We start from the raw sequence: 26338 nt of genomic DNA, 5'->3' as shown, positions 1-26338 counted from the left end.
CAGTGGGGAAAATAAGTATTTGATACACTGCCGATTTTGCAAGTTTTCCCACCTACAAAGAATGGAGAAGTCTGTAATTTTTATCGTAGGTACACTTCACCTGTGAGAGACAGAATCTAAAACTAAAATCCAGAAAATCACATTGTATGATTTTTACATAATTAATTTGCATTTTATTGCATGAAATAACTATTTGATCACCTACCAACTATCAAGAATTCTGGCTCTCTTAGACTTGATAGTTTTTCTTTAAGAAGCCCTCCTACTCTGCACTCATTACCTGTATTAATTGCACCTGTTTGAACTTGTTACCTGTATAAAAGACACCTGACCACACACTCAATCAATCACACTCCAACCTCTCCACCATGGCCAAGACCAAAGAACTATCTAAGGACACCAGGGACAAAATTGTAGACCTGCACAAGGCGGGGATGGGCTACAGGAAAATAGGCAAGCAGCTTGGTGAGAAGGCATCAACTGATGGCACAATTATTAGAAAATGAAAGAAACACAAGATGACTGTCAATCTTCCTCGATATGGGGGTCCATGCAAGATCTCGCCTCGTGGGGTAAGGAAGATTCTGAGAAAGGTCAGATATCAGCCCAGAACTACATGGGAGGACCTGGTTAATGACCTGATGAGAGCTGGGACCACAGCCTCAAACATTACCGTTAGTAACACACTACAACATCATGGATTACAATCCTGCAGGGTACACAAGGTCCCCCTGCTCACGCCAGCACATGTACAGGAACGTTTGAAATTCACCAATGACCATATAGATGATCCAGAGGAGGCATGGGAGAAGGTCATGTGGTCAGATCAGACCAAAATAGAACTTTTTGGTATCAACTCCACTCGCCATATTTGGAGGAAGAAGGATGATTAAAACCCCAAGAACATTGTCCCAGCTGTGAAGCATGGTGGGGGGAAACATCATACTTTGGGGTTGCTTTTTCGCAAAGGGGAAAGGACAACTGCACTGTATTGAAGGAAGGATGGATGGGTCATGTATTGCAAGATTTTGGCCAACAACCTCCTTCCCTCAGTAAGAGCATTGAAGAAGGGTCGTGGCTGGGTCTTCCAGCATGACAATGACCCGAAACACACAGCCAGGGCAACTAAGTAGTGGCTCCGTAAGAAGCATTTCAAGGTCCTGGAGTGGACTAGCCAGTCTCCAGACAGGAACCCAATGGAAAATCTTTGGAGGGAGGTGAAACTCAATGTTGCCCAGTGACAGCCCCGAAGCCTGAAAGATCTGGAGAAGATCTGTATGGAGGAGGGGGCCAAAATCCCTGCTGCAGTGTGTGCAAACATGGTCAAGAACTACAGGAAACGTCTGACCTCAGTGATTGCAAACAAAGGTTTCTGTACCAAATATTAAGCTCTGTTTTTCTATTGTATGAAATACTTATTTCATGTAATAAAATGCAAATTAATTCTGTAAAAATCATACAATGTAATTTTCTGGATTTTTTTTCAAGATTCTGTCTCTCACAGGTGAAGTGTACCCATGATAAAATTACAGATCTCTCCGTTCTTTGTAGGTGGGAAAACTTGCAAAATTGGCAGCGTATCAAATACTTATTTTCCCCACTGCAAATGCAAAGAAATATTTCTTAATATAAGACATTAAAGGGAATCTGTCAGCAGCTTTTTGCTATATAATTTGAGAGCATCATGATATAGTGGAAGAAAGCCTGTTTCCAGTGATGTGTCACTTGCTAGACTGCGTTTTGCTATTTCAATACAATCAGTGTTTTATCAGCAGGATATTATCATTACAGGACTAGGTGTCTCATGCCTCCTAGTCCAACCCAGCCCTACCTCTGATTTTCAGTTTTCTGTCTATGCACAGTCTTTACAGAAAGCTGCCAATGAGAGATGTGGACGGGTTATACAGGGCTCAACATTTGAGCTAGATCTACTGCAGAGAGAATTGTGATTCTATCATAACTGATGCACTCAGTAAATTAGTGATACATCGCTGGAATCAAGGTCTCAGCCCCTACATCATGTTGCTGTCAGATTACATAGCAAACCCTTCTGACTGATTCTGTTTAAGATTTACATAAAATAGAAATCAAAAATTATTTAAAAAATTATGAAAAATATAAGAGGCTGGACTTTGACAACTTTTTTTAAATTCAGAACTGTTGTGATTTTCATTTTTGGTTGAGGAAAGTCAGGAAGCTCTATGAAAAATGCACTCAAGAAAAAGTTTGCAAATCTCTGAGCCGTTGCTGAAACCACTCTCCAAACTTGCAAAAGTTTTCATGTGTCTGTCGCTCTGATTCATTCTCGTCTGGACTACTGCAACTCTCTACTAATCGGTCTCCCTCTTGCTAAACTCTCCCCTCTCTAATCCGTCCAGAATGCAGCAGCCAAGATCATATTCCTCGCCAACCGCCAGACCGACGCCACCACCCTGTGCCAGTCGTTGCACTGGTTACCCATCCGCTATAGAGTTTAATATAAACTCATCATCCTTACCCACAAAGCGCTCCAAGCTTCAGCACCATCCTACATCTCCTACCTCTTCTCAGTCTACCACCCTACCCGTGCCCTCCGTTCTGCTAATGACCTAAGATTAACATCCTCAATAATCCGAATCTCCCTCTCCCATCTCCAAGACTTCTCACGTGTTGCGCCAATTCTTTGGAATGCACTACCCAGGACTCTTCGATTAATCCTCAATACCCACAGTTTTAAGCATACCATAAAAACACATTTCTTTAGACTGGCCTATCGCCTCAACTCACTTATCTAACTATCCCTTTTTTTTCCTGATACAAAACTTCCTTCCAAACCAGGTCCCTCGTATCATCTTTTCACACATCCCCATCTACTTAATAGACTTCTGTGTCTGTCCTTGCTCACATACTGGTTGGTGACTGGTTCATTTAGCATTAGATGGTTACCTATTTATTACATTTATGGTTGACCGTACAACACAAGCAATTGTTACCATCCACCTGTCGTGTCTCCCCTATTTTCTCATAGATTGTAAGCTTGCGAGCAGGGCCCTCCTGGTATCTTTTGATTTATGTGATTATTGTTATTCTGTAATGTCTTTTATTGTCTGTACAAGTCCCCTCTAAAATGTAAAGTGCTGCGGAATATGTTGGCGCTATAGAAATAAAAATTATTATTATTGTGCATGCGGTTTTATTTGTCAACGCATTTCGAGATGATCATATACAAGATCACCTTGAAATGCGTTGACAAATGAAACCGCATCCATACCACATCTGGTCTCCTACTGAATATTGGATCCTCGGCAGCACGGGTTTTATATCCACTTTCATCTGCAAGTTTGCTTTCTATCTGTTTGGTGGATCTGTAGCAGCTGTCTTTGCTTAACAGCTAATAAAGGGGTTATGACTTTGACAATCCCCCCAGGGGAACAAATCCCGTTTTACTCTTTCCTCTGTAATCCGGATAAGAACCTATTGCACTTATTGCTATTCCAGTTTTTATCTAAACAAAGACAGAATTTTGTTAAATTTCAAAAAGCCACAAATTCCTTTTTTAGTCGCAAATTTCTGGGTAATGAAAAACATTCCTGCATTATCGTGATCGTGCAAACCAAAAAAAAATAACAATAGTAGAAAAGATTGTTCCAGCGTCAGCATAAAATAAAAACTCTAAGTTTATTATGATAAAATCTTTACAACATTACCATAGGTCACAACCAAAGCAGTATGTACTTAGTAGCAAACGCGTTTCAGACTTGCGTCTTTAATCAGTTCATATCTGTATGAACGACTAGGGAAGCATTTTATATCGTATCCGGTTTGTCCACATTGGTCCTTTCTTATACAATAAAACATAAGAGAATAAAAATAAAAAGAACGCTGGAACAATCTTTTCTACTATCAGACTTCTGCGGCAATGCTGGTTCCGAGCATTGGATTGCCTTGAGGATGAGCTGACTTTTTTTTCTATCTCTGCTTCAAAGAAGTAACAAGGGTTGATGAAACGAAGCATAAAAGTGGCGCAAAGATGAGCTAAAAAAAAAAATGGCAGGACCCTTTGACCAGAGACCAAGTATGGCCAATGTGGTTACTGACCATTTGGGAAGAACTCTGTAGCAGAGCCCTGCAAACTTCTGAATCCCTGTCGCCTCTTCTGAACAGTAGACCTGGTGAAATGTCATCTTTGCTGTGTTTTTCATTTCATGTTTCAGGACAAGGAGGATGTGACACTCTGCAAATGTGCCACAATCAGCCAGATGGAGGAGAACAATGGGCAGTAAAGCATTGTACGACAGTTGTATATAATCCAGAATGATTGTGCCACCCGACCAGTCAGTGAGCCGGCATGACTGCGAAGAGCCTTCTCCTGACTGTTCTCCTCCCGTGTCTCCTCTCTGCAGGCACATCTGAACCGTAAGTTCTTGGGGCGAGGGTCACTCATCACAATACTTTATCTAAATTATATCTTTTTTTAAAGATGTGATACCCCGAGCGGCTGAGTGATTACAGCACTATTTATTTCTTAAGTATCTAGCAAACTCTCTTCCAAGATCTCTTTAGAACTTCAGTATATAAAACATATCAGAAAATGATTTTTTTTATGCCTATGCAACAAGTTTAAATGAAATAACACTTTACTTTTATCTTGGTGCGGGAATGTAATCATATTGTTACCTTCGAGATATAAAACATATCATTACAATGAATAATATTAGAAATTGCTGGATATTTTAAAATTATGATCTATCTATCTATCTCATATCGATCTACTGTATCTATCAATGTATTTCATATCTATCTAAGTATCTATCTATCTATCTTTGTATCTCATATCGATCTATCTACAAGTCCTGCTCATCGTTATTGGCACCCATGAAGTTTAAGTACATAATATGGAATATCTCCACCTTCTGTTTTTTTCTGTTTTTTCTTTGAAATTGCAACATGGAAGTAGAAAAACAATGTTTTATTGTTGTATTACTTTGGACCACTAATTGAAAAATCCAGAGGATATAACTTTGGTACATTTCCATTTAGTTCTGAAGATATTGTACAGTCTATGAAAAAAATGAAGGGGTGCCAATAATGGTGAGCAGCACTGTATCTGTTCTTCTTTCAATTATTCTTTGACCATTATCTGATCCCATCTACTCACTTTCTCATCCCTCTCCTCCTCACCGTACCCCATGTTCAGAAACTAGCACAACCCTGCAGAAACCTCACACATCTAGACATTCACACCCTCTCCGACTCCATTCTACTGCTGTTCTCCATATCTTCACTCCATGACAAAGACAGTGCCACCGTTTTCTACAACACCACACTGGAATCCGCTATTGACTCGATTACCCCTTTCGTGCATGGCAAAGTGCAACGAATCAATGGACAACCTTTGCCCAGTATCCTCACTAAAAAAGCTTCGGAAGGTGTCCAGGGTTGTGGAGTGGCGTTGGAAGAAAACACATTCTCAAGCAGATTAGACCGCATTCAAAACAAAAACTTTCACATTCAAATCAGCCCTCACCTCAGGTCTATTTCCAACCCTTGTATCTTCTTTATCCCACAATCCCAAACAGTTATTCAACACTTTTAACTCCCTCCTCCGCCCTTCTCTCCCCCCTCCGACCTCCCTCATCTCTGCAAAATACTTTGCCGCACATTTAAAAAAAAAGGCAGACCAAGCAAGGCAAGTCTTTACTGCCCATCCTCCACAACCCCTACATATAACAGACCTCTGCCCCTCTCCCATAACCTTCCTCCCCACCATCATTTAATTCACTCATCTCCTCTCCAAATCGCACCTGACCACTTGTGCACTTGACCTCATTCCATCCCACCTCCTTCTCAACCTCACCACCAGGCTAATCTCAGCCCTATCCCATTTTCCATCTTTTCAACCTATCGCTAACCTCTGGTACCTTCCCTAATGCTTTCAAACATGCCACTATCACAACTATCCTAAAGAAGCCATCCCTCAACTCCACCTCTACGTCCAGCTATCATCACATATCGCTGCTTCCATTCGACTCCAAATTCCTCAAATAGCATGTCCGTGCTGAACTTTCCTCACATATCTTATCTAACTCACTCTTTGACAACCTACAATCTGGCTTCCATCCCCACAACTCCAGTGAAATTTCCCTGACCAAAATTACCAACGACTTACTTACTGCCAAAGCTAACAGACAATTCTCTATAATATTCTTCTAGACCTGTCCTCTGCCTTCGAAACAGTTGACCACTCCCTCCTACTACAAATCCGTTCTTCCCTTGTAACCAAAGACTTTGCCCTCTCCTGGTTCTCCTCATACCTCTTCAACTGCACATTTAGCTTCCCCACTCCCACACTACCTCCTCATCCCACCCTCTTTCTGTTGTTGTCCCTGAAGGCTCTGTTCTGGGACCCCTACTCTTCTCAATCTATACCTTTGGCCTATGACAACTCATAAAGTCCCAATGCTTCCAGTACCACCTATATACTGATGACACTTAGATCATCTTCTCTGGTACAGACGTCACCTCTCTGCTATCCAGAATCCCGGAGTGTCTATCAGCCATATCCTCCTTCTTCTGATCACGCTTCCTAAAGCTCAATGTGGACAAAACTGAACTCATCCTCTTTCCTCCATCTCACCTAATTCCCCTACCTGATCTATTTATAGCAATAAATGACATCACGCTTTCCCCTGTACGACAAGCCCGCTGCCTCGGAGTAACCCTCGATTCTGCCCTGTCCTTCAAACCCCACATCCAAGCTGTTTCTAACTCAAAAATATTTAAAGAATCCATCCTTTCCTTAACCCTGAATCAACTAAAATGTTAGTGTATGCCCTTATCATCTCCTGCCTCGACTACTGCAACATCCCCCTCTGTGGCCTCCCTGCTAACACTCTCGCACTTTTCCAGTCCATCCTTAAAGGGTTTGCCTGGTCAAAACCGATAAGTCTGCAGTCACTCTGTGCATTCCCCCAGCGCACGCACTGTGCATTGAGGGGATTCGCAGGTTTCAGACCTAGACCCGGAGGGTATATATGAGTTATACATACCCCCGGCCAGTGGACGTGGCCTCGCTCTACTCACTTTTATTGAGCTGAGGCCGCGCCCAATAAATTCAAGTGTATGGAGAGCGAGGCTGCGCCCACTGGCCAGGGGTATGTATAACTCATACATACCCTCTGTTCCCGGGTCTGAAACCGGCAAATTTCTGCAGCGCACAGTGCATGCACTGGGGGGATTCATAAGTCTGCAGTGATACAGAGTGACTGGAGACTTCTCGGTTTTGACCGGACAACCCCATTAACTCTGCTGCACGACTAATCGATCTCTCGCCTCGCTTTCACCCCCCCTTCTCCCCTCTGCAAATCCCTTCACTGGCTCCCAATTCCCCAACGTATCCAGTTCAAACTATTAACACTGACCTACAAAGCCATCCATAATCTGCCTCCTCCCTATATCTCCAAACTGATCTTCCGTTACCTTCCAACATGCAACCTCAGGTCCTCTCAAAACCTTCTTCCCTCCTCCACATTTATTCGTTCCTCACCCAATTGCCTCCAAGACTTCTCTCAAGCATCCCCAATACTCTGGAATTCTGTGCCCCAACACGTCCAATTATCCATCAGTTTCTGAACTTTCAGATAGAACTTGAAAACGCATCTCTTCAAGCAACCTAACAGCCTGCAATAACCCCGATGCCATCTCACCACCACTGGAGATGCCGCAACCCCCAACCTACTGTCTACTTCCCCATTTTCCGGTTGACTGTACCTCCGCAAGGGCGTGGTCCTCTTCCCTCTGTACCTGTCTATCATTGTTAGTTTGTTCTCTGTAATTTATATTTGTATTTTGTATGTAATCCTCTCTCATATGCAGCACCATGGAATCAATGGTGCTGTAAAAATAAATATAATAATAAGAATTAAGTACCCACTTATGGAGAACAGGTTTGTCAACCGTCTGTAATTTCCTGGTCAGTTCATAACTACAGGGGACTTTATTTGCCAGTGTCTTTGAAAAAAAAATGGAGACATCTGTGATTTTTCCTTCTCCAGGCAATTCATAGTTGTGCATGGTTTTCCTTCGTAGTAATTGGTTTTGGAGGGAGGGGGAATCTTACCATTTGCTTCAACTATTCAAAATATAGTGAAAAAACTTGAGGAGATTGGAGAAATTAATAAAACATGAAGAATGGAGTGTAAATTTTATTGGATGTAATGTTTCAGAAAGTGAGAAAATATAAAAGGGACTTGTCACCAGGTCAAAAGTGGACTTTTTTTTAAAACTTTTTTTTTTATATACACTGCACCCCTGAGTGTTCCACTTTTCTTACAAAAGAAAATCCTCCATACCGTTCCAGAAATATGTTTTTTTTTATTTAGTGCAAATGTTTATGGTTGTTACCATCAAAGGATTCTCTGGCAATGTAGATCCTCTGGAGTGTATCTTTAGGGTGTGCTGCATAATTACCATGTGAGCCATGCCTCCACTAAAGACCACAAAAATTAGCACTAAAAATAAAGAACAATATCTCTGGATCTGTATAGTGGATTTTAAAAAAAGAAGAAAGTGGAATAGACAGGAGAATAGAAGAAATAAAGCAGGAGACTTTTGCTCTGGTGAAAGGTTCTATTTGGGTGTAGTATTTGGAGGAACATCCTAGGCGTATTGTTCGGAGTACTGATAATTCTTTACTTTGTGTCCCTGTAGCCAGTATGCACTATCCATTCCGGTAAAGCTGAACAGCGGGGAGATGGGAAAAGCCTGTATGAACCTCCAATGCTTTAATGACATGATGGACCTCAATGTTGTACTCCAGTACAACGGGATTAACACCACCATATTTAGTGTGCTCGTCTCCCCTCCTTCATACTTCCAGTGTATTCCCTTCTTAGTAAGTGTCATGTACTAAATTTGGGAGGGCGATGGATGACCTTTAATTCTCCTTTCTCCTTTTTCTTTAAATGAGGGCTTCATTAATTACTTTCTGTACCTGTCCTTTCTTGAATAGGATCCACGACAGTATTTCCTGTTCTTAGATATGTATTGCGTACCGCTACCACCATTAATGTTGGGCAGGATCTATGGAAGCAGCACTTCTCTAACTCGGCTTCTTCTCTAGTACGCTCCCAGTTATTACAGAAAGGACAATAATAATATATAAAAAATACTTAGAAATGCATGCAGTCTGCTGTTATTATTGGATAACCATTAGCTAAAAGAAAGCAATTGCATGGAAAATAAAGTACTGACATAGATGTTTTTTTTTTCCTGTAATTCACTGCTATGCTTGTGAAATCGGAAATATTTGTAAGGCGTCCTGAACCATATAAAATAAGCAGGAGAAAGGTGTACTTCCAGCAAACAGGTCTACTTGGATGAAATGTATTCTTTTTTTGTACATTGATGTGTAAACCTGTAGGGAAATTTTTTTAGGAGAAACTCAAGAGGTTTCACATGATTGCCAGTTTTGATCAAATCAAGGAGTAGAATGATAGGAAACAAGAGAACACAACTAATTTTGTCTGTGTACAAGGCTTGTCTGCTTTCAGATGCCTGGTCACAATTTTTATTACAACTACAAAGATAAGAAAAGTGGGAATGGCTTAAAACATTTCATTACCTAATACGGAAGATATTTAAGTTGGGAATAACAAAGTCGTAAATTATGTTTTCTGCTGAATTCCTTAGAAATTGGCTATATCTAGTTTACTATATTTTCAGAAACAAAGGAAAGCTTTAATACAAAGACAGCTCTATATAAGATACAATGCCCTGTGTTATTGCTTTTACGAATAACACTTATAAAGCTAATATTAAAATACAAAATTATCAAAGATTTATATGTATATTTAACTATCTAAATAATAATCAAAGCAAAGTATAAAATATTAACCATAGCAACATATATATAAAATAATAGATACATGTCACTTAATAAAAAATGCAGATGCGTTTTGAGGATTAAGTATAGATGCCCAAACCGCATCTGGAGATTTTTCTTAAGTGATGTGTGTCTACGATTTTATACACACAATACAATAATACATTTTATCCAAGTGGACCTGTTTGCTGGAATTATACCTTACCCCTACAAAAGAGCATTTTCAGATTATGGTGACATTGGTCGAGGAACAGAAAGTGCTTGAAGCAATATATGAACATGACTCTCAATTATCTTGCCCCCAAATTTGTGCCTTCTGATCTGCTCCCCTTAACACTATGACTGGCATTGACACCCATAATACTGGGTCTGCTGCCCCCGATCGCTTGCCTCGTCAGCTCATGCCATTTAACCGGCTGCTCACTTATCACTTTTTCCTCCTACAATTGAGTTCCTTTCCTATATTTTTGTGTATACAATATGTCCTAATATTATATTTTAGACCAGACTTTCTCTTAACTCTCAGGTTCCTGTAGTGCAAGAGGATGTCCCCGTCCTTGTATTGCTTAATGTCTCCAGAGAAGGCATGGACATATTGCAAAGATACACCGTGGTCATCACTGTGCAGAGCAACATCTATCTGGTGCAAATGGATAAGCCCATCTACAAACCAGGACAGAATGGTATCCAACTCTTGCTCCAAGTACAGATCCCTCATGAGATCCAAGAATCCAGACATCTGGTTTCTGGTCTTGTTATGGGGTGTTTTACAATTGAAATACGGTGCACAGCAATGAACTTAAAATAATATTTCTAAAGATTAGGAAAAAAAGGCAAATCAAATTTGCCACGAATTTAAAAATTGTTTTCACATCATACTCACCTTTACCCAGCCCCCACTTTGTTTGCTTGGTCATTCTGATCCAGTCTCCATTTACAGGTCGCCAGTCTTCTTCACGTCACGAAACCTGTTGGGTCTTTGACTCCTCGGGGGCCTACCGGGTCTCATGGCATCATCATCACCTGCATCAGACAGCAAACAGATGACAACTCAAAGCTCAGTGGATGTCGGAAGCGCCAAAGACCCAGCAGGGTCTGTGGCATGAAAGAGACTATTTTTTTTTTTGCATTTTATTTTTACTACCTTCCTTCCAAGAGCCAGAACTTTTTTATTTTTGCATCACATTAGCCGCTTGAAGCTTGTTTTTTGCAGGATGTATTGTTGTTTCAAATAAAACTATTCATTTTACCATATAATGTACTAGGAAAAAAGAAAAAAATCCAAATGTCAAAAAAAGTGAAGAAAAAAAATCGCTGTTCAGCCATTGTTTTTGAATTTTGTTTTTACGCCATACATTATGCTGTAAAAATGAGTTGAAAATGTAATTTTTCAGGTAAATAATTAGACCGATATCAAACTTGCATGTTTTTTTCTTAATTTTAGCGCAAAGAAAACTATTCAGAATCTTATACAAAAAGTTTTTGGTGTCGGCATTTTTCTGAGACCCGGAACTTTTCAATTTTTCGGCCTTCGGAGCCGTGTGAGGTCTTGTTTTTTTGTGTGCTGATCTGTGCTTGCTGCGACCGAAAAAGCAATTTTGGTGTCCTAATTAGGTTTTTTTTTTGCAGCGTTTAACATATGGTTTAAATAATTTTAAATTAAATGGATTGAAACTTTACAGGATGTGACAATGCCAAATACTGTATGTTTTTCTTTTTCATTTTTATGTTTTTATTTTTGATGGGGGAAAAGGGGGTTATTCGAACATTTATAGAATTTTAATTTTATATATATTTATATATATATATATATATATATATATATATATATATATACAGTACAGACAAAAAGTTTGGACACACCTTCTCATTTAAAGATTTTTCTGTATTTTCATGACTATGAAAATTGTACATTCACACTGAAGGCATCAAAACTATGAATTAACACGTTATATTATTATAACAAAAAAGTGTGAAACAACTGAAAATATGTCTTATATTCTAGGTTCTTCAAAGTAGCCACCTTTTGCTTTGATGACTGCTTTGCACACTCTTGGCATTTTCTTTATGAGCTTCAAGAGGTAGTCACCGGAAAGGGTCTTCACTTCACAGGTGTGCCCTGTCAGGTTTAATAAGTGGGATTTCTTGCCTTATAAATGGGGTTGGGACCATCAGATGTGTTGTGCAGAAGTCTGGTTGATACACAGCTGATAGTCTTACTGAATAGACTGTTAGAATTTGTATTATGGCAAGAAAAAAACAGCTAAGTAAAAAAAAACGAGTGGCCATCATTACTTTAAGAAATGAAGGTCAGTCAGTCCGAAAAATTGGGCAAACTTTGAAAGTGTCCCCAAGTGCAGTTGCAAAAACCATGAAGAGCTACAAAGAAACTGGGTCACATGAGGACCGCCCCAGGAAAGGAAGACCAAGAGTCACCTCTGCTTCTGAGGATAAGTTTATCCGAGTCACCAGCCTAAGAAATCACAGGTTAACAGCAGCTCAGATTAGAGACCAGGTCAATACCACACAGAGTTCTAGCAGCAGACACATCTCTACAACAACTGTTAAGAGGAGACTTTGTGCAGCAGGCCTTCATGGTAAAATAGCTGCTAGGAAACCACTGCTAAGGACAGCCAACAAGCAGAAGAGACTTGTTTGGGCTAAAGAACACAAGGAATGGACATTAGACCAGTGGAAATCTGTGCTTTGGTCTGATGAGTCCAAATTTGAGATCTTTGGCTCCAATCACCGTGTCTTTGTGCGACGCAGAAGAGGTGAATGGATGGACTCTACATGCCTGGTTCCCACCGTGAAGCATGGAGGCGGAGGTGTAATCATGTGGGGTTGCTTTGCTGGTGACACTGTTGGGGATTTATTCAAAATTGAAGGCATACTGAACCAGCATGGCTACCACAGCATCTTGCAGCGGCATGCTATTCCTTCTGGTTTGCGTTTAGTTGGACCATCATTTATTTTTCAACAGGACAATGACTCCAAACACACCTCCGGGCTGTGTAAGGGCTATTTGGCCAAGATGGAGAGTGATGGGGTGCTACGCAGGATGACCTGGCCTCCACAGTCACCAGACCTGAACCCAATCGAGATGGTTTGGGGTGAGCTGGACCGCAGAGTTAAGGCAAAAGGGCCAACAAGTGCTAAGCATCTCTGGGAACTCCTTCAAGATTGTTGGAAGACCATTTCCGGTGACTACCTCTTGAAGCTCATCAAGAGAATGCCAAGAGTGTGCAAAGCAGTCATCAAAGCAAAAGGTGGCTACTTTGAAGAACCTAGAATATAAGACATATTTTCAGTTGTTTCACACTTTTTTGTTAAGTATATAATTCCACATGTGTTAATTCATAGTTTTGATGCCTTCAGTGTGAAAGTACAATTTTCATAGTAATGAAAATACTGAAAAATCTTTAAATGAGAAGGTGTGTCCAAACTTTTGGTCTGTACTGTATATTTCTTTTTTTTCTTCTTAATTTTTAGTTAATTTTTAGGTCACCCAAGGAACTTGAACCTTCAATCATTCTATCACTTTTATTATATACTACAGTATTAAAGTATTGCAGTATATAGTGTAATTGCGGTTCTCTTATGAAGCACAATCTGTGGGCGATGGTAGCAATCTGATCGTTCAAATGCTGCTATCAGTGACTGATAGCAGCATCTAAATGGTCAACGGCAGCAATCAGAGCTGTGCTCCAACTGTTGCTGTTTCAGACAGATGCAAGCTATATAACACAGCCAACATCTGCCCGGTATGAAGCTCCATACACTACATGATGAAAATGTGTATGACAGCCTGTTGCGGGGTTGAACTGCTGTGGGCAATAAAGCCAGGTTTTCGTTTAGAAAGGATTGATAAACCTGAACCTTTATATTTGTTTATTTACTATGACTATAAAGTAATACCGATATCCTAATTTCTCTCCATAGTGCTCTTTAATTTGATCTCACTAAATCCGCAGCTGCTTCCTGTTAATGAAACGGTGAGTCTCCAGTACGAGGTTCACTGGTTAATAGAAACTTTATATTTGAAAAATTGCTAAGAGGTCCCTGACTCTAAAGAAAAGAAATCACTATATTATGTGGTAACATGGTCAGATTGGCCCTCGGCTCTATTCCCCACTCAGCGCTCTATTCCTCCTCCTGCTTGACTGACAGCTCCTTTGTCCAAAGTGATAAAGCATAGAGACTGTCAGTCAAGCAGGAGGAAGCGGCACTGGGTGGGGAATAGAGCTGGAGTGACAGAGGCTTCAGATCTGTCATAGTCCTTCAGACTCATTTGCATATCAATTCAAACACTGATCTCTCAGTAACGGCCATGGAAAGATATTGCTGGACTTGTCTATCAAAGAGCTACATGTACATGTAAATAGTCTTGGGGTGAAATCCTTCTGACAGATTCCCTTTGAAGATTAAAAATCAAAAAAATAAACTAAATTGTTTTTTTTTCTTTTTCAGTATTCTAAGGTTTATCTGACGGTAAGAAATCCAATATACCATATGTTATAAACTGTATTGTTATTATTATTTATTATTATAGCGCCATTTATTCCATGGCGCTTTACATGTGAAAAAGGGGGTAAACATAGCAAAAAACACTTACAATAAACTTAACAGAACGAGTCAGCGACTGGTACAGGAGGAGAGAGGACCCTGCCCGCGAGGGCTCACAGTTTACAAGGGATGGGTGAGGATACAGTAGGTGAGGGTAGAGTTGGTCGTGCAGCGGTATGGTGGAGTGGTGGTTACTGCAGGTTGTAGGCTTGTCGGAAGAGGTGGGTCTTCAGGTTCAGTTTGAAGGTTTCCACGGTAGGTGAGAGTCTGATATGTTGGGGTACAGAGTTCCAGAGTAGGGGGGATGCACGGGAGAAATCTTGTATGCGATTGTGAGAAAAGAAGATAAGAGGGGAGTAGAGAAGGAGATCTTGTGAGGATCGGAGGTTGCGTGCAGGTAAGTACCGGGAGACTAGGTCATAGATGTATGGGGGAGACTGGTTGTGGATGGCTTTGTATGTCATGGTTAGGGTTTTGAACTGGATTCTCTGGGCAATGGGGAGCCAGTGAAGAGATTGACAGAGGAGAGAGGCCGGGGAATAGTGGGGAGACAGGTGGATTAGTCAGGCAGCAGCGTTTAGGATAGATTGGAGGGGGGCGAGAGTGTTAGAAGGGAGGCGACAGAGCAGGAGGTTGCCGTAGTCAAGGCGGGAGATCATGAGGGCGTGCACTAGTGATTTTGCAGAGACTTGGCTAAGAAATGGGCGGATCCAGGAGATATTTTTGATTTGAAGTTGGCAGAAAGTGGAAAGGGCTTGGATATGTGGTTTGAAGGAGAGATCAGAGTCCAGGGTTACCCCGAGGCTTCCAGCTTGTGGGACTGGGGAGAGCGGGCAGCCGTTAATTTTGATGTATAGGTCAGATGGGGGGGTTGAGCGAGATGGGGGAAAGATGATGAATTCAGTTTTTTCCATATTAAGTTTTAGAAATCTATCAGAGAAGAAGGATGAAATAGCGAACAGACATTGTGGGATTCTGGTTAGTAAGGAGTTGATATCGGCTCCAGAGAGGTAGATCTGTGTGTCATCAGCATAGAGGTGGTATTGAAAGCCATCAGACAGGCTACTTTGAAGAATCTAGAATATAAGACATATTTTCAATTGTTTCACACTTTTTTGTTAAGTATATAATTCCACATGTGTTAATTCATAGTTTTGATGCCTTCAGTGTGAATGTACAATTTTCATAGTCATGAAAATACAGAAAAATCTTTAAATGAGAAGGTGTGTCCAAACTTTTGGTCTGTACTGTACGTCATGTAAGGAATTTATATCTGTAAGAGGGAGGAGGGATTCAGAGAGTGAGTGTAGGTCAAGGTGTTTGAGGTTTCTGCGAGGGTGTGCAAGTTTGTGAAGTGGGGATTGTGGGACTAGAGAGGAGAGGGAAGAGAATGTAAGTAGGTTGTGGTCAGAGAGAGGGAGAGGAGAGTTAGAGAGGTTAGATAGGGAACAGAGGTGGATGAAGATGAGGTCCAGTGTGTGGCCATCTTTGTAGGTGGGGGCTGAAGACCATTGAGCATGGCCGAAGGAGGAAATGAAGGATAGAAGCTTAGAGACAGATGGGTGGGATGTGTCAATGAGGATGTCAGTGGATAGGAAGTGAGGCAGCCAGGTGGTGAAGAGGTCAAAGAAAGTGGTGGCTGGCCCTGGGGGGCCATAAATGACAGTCATTTGGAGTTTGGAGGGGGAGTAGATGCGCACACAGTGCACCTCAAAAGAAGGTAGAGTGACGGAGAGCGGTAGTGGGATTTGGGTGAAGGCGCAGGTATCTGACATGAGAAAACCTACGCCTCCACCATGTTTGCCGCTGGGGTGGGGAGTTTGGGAAAGGTGGAATCCGCCATATGAAAGTGCGGCTGGGGAGGATGTCTCAGAGGGGGTGAGCCAGGTTTGGGTGATGGCAAGGAAGAAAATGTATGAACTCTAATGTTGTCTGCACCTAGGAGAAATGTCATTATCGAGAATGAGGCCAACTTGGCTAATTATAAAACTATTAGGGGCCCAGGTAGAAAAGTGTTTGGTGCATAATGGGACCCAAAGACATTTCTGCCACAGTATAATAAATGGCACATGGTATTAGGACCTTTGGGCATATTTCCCACCGGGATCCAAGTCCTTCCTCCAAAGATTCATTATTACTTCTTACTTCGTTTTTTTCGCTGTGAGGCAGTTAGCTCAGGGCAGGAGATCCAACGGTCTGCAGGTTATTATGATCTGATCGTGTTCCCTACTGTATGTGTGAAACCAGCCTCATAATGTGCTTTGCCAGTATGTCGAAATAACCTAATGTCCCTCTGAATTCACTGTTCAAAGGGCTTAGACAGTTTCAAAATATAAAAGCAAATATAGTCAACTTCCTCAACCCCCCAGGAGAAATTTGAACCTGGGCGCCTACCTGCATTTTTATTAGATGTACGGGCCCTTGTAGCATTCTAGATCCTATAAAGACATACACGTTTATCCTCCATGTAATATTGTCCCAATCATAGCCACTTATTGTAATAATGTCCCCTATCTTGGCCCTTCTTGTAATAATGTCTCCCGTCCTGTCTCCTTTCTGTGATAATCATAGAATCATAGAATGTTAGAGTTGGAAGGGACCTCCAGGGTCATTGTGTCCAACCCCCTGCTCAATGCAGGATTCACTAAACCATCTCTGTCTTCAGATTTCTGTCCAGCCTCTGAAGACTTCCATTGAAGAACTCACCACTAGTGTTGAGCGAATTTGTTCGGCATTTCAAATTCGTGTTTGTGTTCGGGGTTCATTGGCTCCACCCATGAACATCCCTGATTTGCCACACTGTCACGCAGATGTCATCTGCGTGACAGGGTGGCAAATCAGGGATGTTCATGGGGTAGCTAATTTTTGGGCGCGAACAAGTTGGAACCCCAAACACGAACACGAATTTGAAATGCCGAACAAATTAGCTCAACACTGCTCACTACCTCTCGGGGCCACCTGTTCCACTCATTGATCACCATCACTGTTAAAAAGTTTTTTCTAATATCTAATCTGTATCTTCTCCCTTTCAGTTTCATTCCATTGCTTCTGAGGCTTCCATGTGCAAATGAGAATAAGGATGATCCCTCTACACTGTGACAGCCCTTCAGATATTTGTAGACAGCTATTAAGTTTCCTCTTAGCCTTCTTTTTTGCAAGCTAAACATTCCCAGATCCTTTAACCTTTCCTCATAGGACAGTTTGCAGTCCACTCACCATCCTGGTAGTTCTTCTCTGAACTTGCTCCAGTTTTTTATGTCTTTTTTAAAATGTGTTGCCCAGAATTGGACACAGGATTCCAGATCAGGTCTGGCAAAGGAGAAGTAGAGGGGGATAATTGCTTTATGTGATCTAGACTCTATGCTTCTCTTAATACATCCCAGATCTGTGTTTCCTTTTTTGCTGCTGCATCACATTGTTGACTCATGTGCAATCTGTGATCTATTAATATTCCCAAGTCTTTCACACATGCTGTTGCTTTGTTCTATTCCTCTCATTCTGTAGATGTCATTGTCTTTTCGTGCCCAGATGTAGAATCTTGCATTTCTCCCTGTGAAATACCATTCTATTAGTCGCTACCCATTGTTCAAGCTCATCTAAATCCTTCCGAATCCTTTCTCTGGCTTCTCTAGTGTTAGCTATCCCTCCTAGCTTTGCAGCGTCTTCAAATTTTGATTATTTTACCTTCAGTTCCCTTTATCTAGATCATTTATAAAAATGTTGAACAACACTGGGGCCAGGGCAGATCCTTGTGATACCCCACTAGAAACACTCTTCCAATGGGATGTGCATCCATCTTACTATTCTTTGAGATCACTGAGCCGGTTATGAATCCACCTAACCGTAACCTTGTCAATCCCATACTTAGTCATTTTTTCAATAAGAATAGTACGAGATACTTTATTAAATGCTTTGCTGAAGTTGAGATATATTAAATGTACCACATTTCCCTGATCCACCCAGTCAGTGATTCCATCATAGAAAGAAATTAGATTAGTCTGGCATGACTTGTTTACTACAAACCCATGCTGGCTCTCATTAATTATTGTATTCTTATCCAAGTAGCTACATACATGCTGTTTAATAATTTGTTCAAAAATCTTTCCTGGTATAGAAGTAAAGCTCACTGGCCTGTTATTTCCCTTCTTGTAATAATGTCCCCCATCCTGGTTCCCTTCCTAGTATAATGTCCCCTATCCTGTGCCCCTTCCTGTTATAATGTCTCCTGTCCTGGGCCACTTCATGTTATAATGTCTCCCTTCCTGGTATAATGTCCTCATCATGAGCCCCCCTTTCCTCGTATAATGTCTCCCATCCTTGCCCCTCCCTATAACAATGCCCCCCTTCCTGGTATTATGTCTCCCATCATGGGACCCTTCCTGGTGTAATGTCACCCATACAATAACAATGTCCTCAATCCTGGTATAATGTCCCCCATCCTGGGCTCCAGGCAGGTCTCTGTGCTGCAATACACTACAGCTGAATGTGTATCCTCAATCACACATACAACTGAGATAGACACAGGTGTCAGCAGGCCCCCCTAGTACCCGGGTGCGGTTGCACCCTCTGTGACTGCGATCGTTACTTGCCTGAGTAAAGGGACAATGACCCTTGAAAATATTTCTCCTGTAACTGGCCAACATATATAATCTTGGATATTTCACCCTATGACTGTATTTCTATATCACCTTTACTGTAGGATCCTTCCGGTAGCCGCATCGCCCAATGGTTGAATGTGGAGGGTGAAGCTGGATTTGCATCTTTACAATACCCTCTGGTGGATGATGCTACTCCAGGAAGTTACTACGTAACGGCTTTGAGGGCATCTGATCAGGTGGTGATGCAATGGTTTACAGTGGAAAAATATGGTATGTATCAATCATCCTAATTAATATTTATAACTTTCTTTCTGAAAAAAAAACCTTAAAGAAGTTTTATCACGAACGTTGGTGTAATGATGGCACTTATATGTGACAATCCAACTTTATTAATCTTGTGTGAGGTTATCTCCTCTAGTCACATCCAAAGTCAAACTTCTGCCTGTTTCTAGAAGCGTATTATTGGAGCTCAATAAATACTTATATGTACAATGGCTAGCAAAAGTATTCACCCCCTTGACCTTTTGCCTATTTTGTTACATTACAACCTCTGTTTAAATATTTTTGTAATCTGATTTGTGTGTGACGCATCAGCACTAAATAGTCTAAGTTGGTCAAGTGAAGTGAGAAAAATATAGACATACTGTAAATTAAATTTATGGGATCAAATACCTAAAAATTGGCATGTGTATATGTATTCAACCGTTTTGCTATGAAGCCCCTAAAAATTTCTAGTGTTAGCAATTCCCTTCATAAGTGTAGCATCGGCGTCTCTGCCTCCTGCCAGGCAGAGACGCTTTCCCTCTCACCGCTGCGCTCCCCTCCCGGCATCCTCCAGCGCTCCTCTTCCTGCTGCTGCCGGCGCGCGCAGCTTCCCGGGCACTATGCTTAGGGCGTGCGCGCACTCCCTCCCTCTTAAAGGGGCCGCGCATTCCGTCCTAAGGAGTCCCCGGCCTATTGCCGGTGGTCCTCCCATATATAAGGCACCTGCTCCAAAATGGAGGTGCCCGAGCAATAGTTGTTGCACAGTGTATTTACCTCTGCTTCAGGCCTCAGGTCCCGCTGATAGTCTGACTACTAGTCCTGCCCGCCAGCCTGACTACCAGTCCAGTCCGCCAGCCTGACTACTCTCCAGCCCGACAGTCTGTCTTCCATTCAGTCCGCCAGTCTGTCTATGGGCTTTGCCCGCCTGCTTACCTGAAAGCACCTGCCCGCTACCTGCCGTGCCTACCTGGAGGCTCCTGCCCATCACTTGCCGTGACCACCTGACAGCCTACCTAGAGGCTCCTGCCCGTCACTTGCCGTGACCACCTGACAGCCTACCTAGAGGCTCCTGCCTGTCACTAGCCGTGACCACCTGACAGCCTACCTAGAGGCTCCTGCCTGTCACTAGCCGTGACCACCTGACAGCCTACCTAGAGGCTCCTGCCTGTCTCTAGCCGTGACCACCTGTCAGCCTACCTGGAGGCTCCTGCCCGTCTCTTGCCGTGACCACCTGACAGCCTACCTAGAGGCTCCTGCCTGTCACCTGCCGTGACCACCTAACAGCCAACCTAGAGACTCCCGCCTGTCGCTTGCCGTGTCTGCGAGTCCATCCACCCGGATCACTCGTCAGCCTGCCTGCTGTGCCCATCTGCAATACTGGTCAGTCCCTGCCATCTGTACCATGGGAGTCACCTGCTCCCTTACAAGGTCGTCCTCAGAGTAGCACCTGGTCCCTCTGCTCGGACCCTCCCTGGTCACGGAGTCGATTGAGCCGCCATACGACCTAGGTCGCTCCGAGTTGATACCTAGTTACGCCCCTCTGGGTCCCTCCTTGCACCGCAGCACAGAGGTTCCACCACCCAGATCCGTAACAATAAGTCCCATGCTTAGTGACAGGACGACCCCTGTGTGCAATCTAAGTGTCACATGTATGTCAGTATATACACTTTTCTGAACTTTACCTTTTCTGAAAGGCCACAGAGGCTGCAACACCATTAACAAGAGGCACCACTAACCAAACAACACCATGAAGATCAAAGAGATCTCCAGACAACGCCATAAAGACCAAGGAGATGTCCAAACAACACCATGAAGACCAAGGAGATCTCCAAACAATGCCATACAGACCAAGGAGATCTCCAAACAAGTCAGGGACAAAGTTGATGAGAAGTACAAGTCAGGGTTGGGTTATAAAAAAAAAAAAATCTAATTTCTGATGATCCCCTGGAGCACCATCAACCACATTATCATCAAATGGAAAGAACATGGCACCACAACAAGCCTGCCAAGAGAGGGCCCCTATAAGGTGTGCAGGGCGGAAGTCATGGTCAAAGGGCTGTTGTTTCTTCTCGCCCTGGTACCCTACAAATAAACGGTGTCCCAGTTCCTATGTGGAGTAAGTGCAGTGCAGTTCACTCACGTTTTGGCTGCAGGCCTCCGCTGTCTCCGTGATCCTGAATCCAGGAACAGCCGCACACAACTCAGGGGACACCCGGGCTAGTTTTAACTTTTAAGAGTTTACTTGACAGTTGCAGTATATCAGTTAAATCATAACCTATATCTTATCCTATGCTTACCCTGCACTTCATATGAAGCATTGCTTATACAGTGGGTACAGAAAGTATTCAGACCCCTTTAAATGTTTCACTCTTTGTTTCATTGCAGCCATTTGGTAAATTCTAAAAAGTTCATTTTTTTTCTCATTAATGTACACTCTGCACCCCATCTTGACTGAAAAAAGCAGAAATGTAGAAATTTTTGCAAATTTATTAAAAAAGAAAAACCAAAATATCACATGGTCATAAGTATTCAGACCCTTTGCTCAGTATTGAGTAGAAGCACCCTTTTGAGCTAGTACAGCCATGAGTCTTCCTGGAAATGATGCAACAAGTTTTTCACACCCGGATTTGGGGATCCTCTGCCATTCTTCCTTGCAGATCCTCTCCAGTTCCGTCAGGTTGGATGGTGAACGTTGGTGGATAGCCATTTTCAGGTCTCTCCAGAGATGCTCAATTTGGTTTAGGTCAGGGCTCTGGTTGGCCAGTCAAAAATAGTCACAGAGTTGTTCTGAAGCCACTCCTTTGTTATTTTAGCTGTGTGCTTAGGGTCATTGTCTTGTTGGAAGGTGAACCTTTGGCCAAGTCTGAGGTCCAGAGCACTCTGGAAGAGGTTTTCATCCAGGATATCTCTGTTCCTTGCCGCATTCATGTTTCCTTCAATTGCAACCAGTCGTCCTGTCCCTGCAGCTGAAAAACACCCCCATAAGATGATGCTGCCACCACCATGTTTCACTGTTGGAATTCTATTGGGCAGGTGATGAGCAGTGCCTGGTTTTCTCCACACACCGCTTAGAATTATCACCAAAAAGTTCTATCTTCGTATCATCAGATAAGAGAATCTTATTTCTTATAGTCTGGGAGTCCTTCATGTGTTTTTGAGCAAACTCTATGGGGACTTTCATATGTCTTGCACTGAGGAGAGGCTTCTGTCGGACCACTCTGCCATAAAGGCCTGACTGGTGGAGGGCTGCAGTGATAGTTGACTTTGTGGAACTTTCTCCCATCTCCATACTGCATCTCTGGAGCTCAGCCACAGTGATCTTGGGGTTGTTCTTTACCTCTCTCACCAAGGCTCTTCTCCCACAATTGCTCAGTTTGGCTGGACAGCCAGGTCTGGGAAGACTTCTGGTGGTCCCAAACTTCTTCCATTTAAGGATTATGGAGGGCACTGTGCTCTTTGGAACCTTGAGTAATGCAGATTTTTTTATAACCTTAGCCAGATCTGTGCTTTGCCACAATTCTGTCTCTGAGCTCCTTGGGCAGTTCCTTTGAGCTAATGATTCTCATTTGGTCTGACATGCACTGTGAGCTGTGAGGTCTTATATAGACAGGTGTGTGCCTTTCCAAATATATTCCTATCAGTTTAATTAAACACAGCTAGACTCCAATGAAGGAGTAGAACCATCTCAAGGAGGATCACAAGGAAATGGACAGCATGAGACTTAAATACGAGTGTCTGAGCAAAGGGTCTGAATACTTATGACCATGTGGTATTTCAGTTTTTCTTTTTTAATAAATTTGCAAAAATGTCTACATTTCTGTTTTTTTTAGTTAAGATGGGGTGCAGAGTGTACTTTAATGAGAAAAAAAATGAACTTTTTAGAATTTACCAAATGGCTGCAATGAAACAAAGAGTGAAAAATTTAAAGGGGTCTGAATACTTTCCGTACCCACTGTACATTATACATTAACTCTTTACCTTACCCATACACTATACATTACCATAACACACTATATGGCAATTCTCAACATATCACATTTTACAGTATGCATCACTACTCATGCCAGGCACTATCTTTACAGTAGTTATACGTAACACTTCACATGTTACCATAAAATCCAATAAAACTGCATGTCAATATTCACACTGCTTGTTGCCTTCAGGGAAGGTACATGACAGTCTCTGTCACACCCTTACACCCCCACCAAAACTCTCAGCCCGGGCAAGGAGGGCATTAATCAGAGAGGCAGCATAGAGACCAAAGGTAACCCTGAAGAAGCTGCAGAGTTCCCAAGAAAAGACTGGAGTATCTGTCCATATGACCACAATAAGACGCACACTCCATGGAGGTGGCTTTTATGGAAGAGTGGGCAGAAAAAAGCTTTTACTTACACACAAAAATTGTAAGGCTCATTTTGAGTTTGTCAAAAGACATGTGGGAGACTCACCAAGTGCATGGAGGAAGGTGCTGTGGTCAGATGAGACCAAAATTGAACTTTTTGCCACCAAGATAACTGCAATGTCTGACACCAAACCAGCACAGCTCATCACCCCAAGAACACCATCCCCACAGTGAAAAATGGTGGTGGCAGCATCATGCTGTGGGTATGTTTTTCGGCAGCAGGGACAGAGAAAATGGTCTGAGTCGAGGGGAAGATGGATAGTGCGAAATACAGGGATTTTCTTTAGCAAAACCTGTTTCAGTCTGTCAGTAATTTGAGACTGGGATGGAGTTTCACCTTCTAAGAAGACAATGACCCAAAGCATACGGTTAAAGCAACACCAACACTCGAGGGGAAATGTGTAAATGTTCTGGAGTGGCCTAATCAAAACCCAGACCTTAATCCAATGGAGAATCTGTGGTCAGACTTGATGATTGCTGTTCACCCGGAAAGCATCTAACTAGAAGGAGCTGGAGAAGTTTTTCCTTGAGGAATGGGCAAAAATCCAAGTGGCAAGATGTGGAAAGCTCATCGAGACTTATCCAAATCGACTTGCTGTGGTAATTGCCACAAAAAGAGACTCTACAAAGTACTGACTTTAGGGGGGAGGGGAGGTGAATAGTTATACACACTGAAGTTTTCAGTTATTTTGTCCTATTTGTTGTTTGCTTTACAAAAATAAGAAAACCAAATGTTCAGAGTTGTAGGAAAGTTCTTTACATGAACTGATACAAACCTTAAAAAAACTGTAAAATTCCAGGTTGTGAGGTAGTAAAATATGAAAAATGCCAAGGGGGTGAATACTTTTGCAAGCCACTGTGTGGAATAATAACAGCCTGAGTGTGACAGGGGAATAAAGCATGGTGTAAATCTTGTAATTCATAGAATGAGCAGGGGGCAGGCTTAAAGGGTTTTTGCTAAGTTTTGAAATTATTCCCTAACTATAGGTTTAACTCAATTATTGCTGGGGGGGGGGGGGTCCAAACACTGATATTAATACCAAGAACAGAGACCACCTTCTGAATGCATGAGAGGCTGAGCATGTGCAGCAGCAAGGCTCAATTCCGAATACATATAGAAAGAATCAATGGAGTGGAGATGTGCATAGCATGATGAATATCTGCATCTTTCAGGCAGAGCCTTATCCTCAGGATTGGTGGAGGTCCCAGTTATTGGGAAGTTATCTACTATGCTATAGATAGAGGATGACATAAAAACTTGGCACAGACCTTGAAATAAAAGAGAAAGTCCTATCATGTGGTGATTCATTGCACATCATTATCCATAGAGTTCTTTAATTCCATGAAAGGTTATCATTATAGATGTTTTTTAATCTTCTTTTTTTTCTTTTTTAATGTTTCAGTGTCACCTAGATATGAAGTGACGTTGGATGCTCCATACATTTTATCCATTTTGGACGAAACCGTAGAGTATACTATTACTGCGAAGTGTGTGTGATGGAATCATTTAGTATTTAAGTACCACATATGTCCATTACTCTATGGAGTATATACAATTGGGCGTTTATTGTCTATCATGTTAGGTACACGTACGGAGAGCCAGTGCCTGGAGTCCTATCAATAATATGGTGCAGGGAACGGACCTATGGCCTACTGAATAATTGCTACAGGGACAAAAATGGAGTTTGCTTTAATGAAACGGCACAAGTAAGAGAGACCTTTACGGATTAGGGATGTGGCTCAGGCATAAGCATCTCGGGACATGTGCCTGGGGATCAGAGCGCTGCGGGGTGCCAACTAGGGCCCCAAACTGAAACTCTGCCTCAAATAAAAGAAGGCTTAAAGGGGTTGTCCACTGTTTTTTTACTTAAATGCATACAGTGCGGAAAATAAGTATTTGATACTCTGCCGATTTTGCCACCTACAAAGAATGGAGAGGTCTGTAATTTGTATCGTAGGTTCACTTCACCTATGAGAGACAGAATCTAAGGCTATGTGCCCACGTTGCATTTATGAAGCAGAAAATTTCTGCTGCATAAATGCAAGTCCTCTCCCGGAAAAACGCATGCGGAATTCCGCACGCGTTTATCGCGCATTTTTCGCGCGTTTATCACGCGTTTTCCACATGCGGAATTGCCTTGCGTTTTTTATGCATTGGACAAAGGCAATTCCGCTTGAGGAAACGCAAAATTAAATGACATGCTGCGGATTTTTGAACGCGGCATAAACGCTGCGGAAAAATCCGCAGCATGTGCATAGAACTTGCGGAATCCCATTGGGGACCATGGGGTGCGGATATACATGCGTTTTTCAAGCGTTTACGCTGCGGAAATTCCGCAGCATATACGCTTGAAAAATGCTACGTGGGCACACAGCCTGAAAATAAAAACCATAAAATCACATTGTATGATTTTTACATAATTCATTTGCATTTTATTGCATGAAATAAGTATTTGATACAATAGAAAAACAGAACTTAATATTTGATACAGAAACCTTTGTTACAATTACAGAGGTCAGATGTTTCCTGTAGTTCTTGACCAGGTTTGCACACACTGCAGCAGGGATTTTGGCCCCTTCCTCCATGCAGATCTTCTCCAGATCTTTCAGTTTTCGGGGCTGTCACTGGGAAACAGCGAGTTGTAA

The 26338-nt window shown here is 42.2% G+C and overlaps 1 protein-coding gene across 1 annotated transcript in view; it reads left to right on the top strand.

Moving 5' to 3' along the window:
* The window catches only part of LOC141271585 (ovostatin-like), a 135149-nt gene that overhangs the window by 4347 nt on the left and 104464 nt on the right, over positions 1-26338 (top strand). Inside the window, exons 2-9 of the mRNA XM_073681629.1 lie at positions 4194-4258; positions 8689-8872; positions 10365-10545; positions 13805-13857; positions 14333-14353; positions 19128-19296; positions 25096-25180; positions 25276-25399. Coding sequence (XP_073537730.1) covers positions 4194-4258; positions 8689-8872; positions 10365-10545; positions 13805-13857; positions 14333-14353; positions 19128-19296; positions 25096-25180; positions 25276-25399 — 882 coding nt within the window. The remainder of the gene's footprint in view (positions 1-4193; positions 4259-8688; positions 8873-10364; positions 10546-13804; positions 13858-14332; positions 14354-19127; positions 19297-25095; positions 25181-25275; positions 25400-26338) is intronic.

The sequence above is a fragment of the Phyllobates terribilis genome, unplaced genomic scaffold, assembly GCF_046119375.1.
Source record: "Phyllobates terribilis strain yellow unplaced genomic scaffold, ASM4611937v1 Scaffold_5__5_contigs__length_657084704, whole genome shotgun sequence".
NCBI lineage: Eukaryota > Metazoa > Chordata > Amphibia > Anura > Dendrobatidae > Phyllobates > Phyllobates terribilis.
Note: the sequence above shows the minus strand (reverse complement) of the source record. Positions and strands in the feature narration are given on the sequence as shown.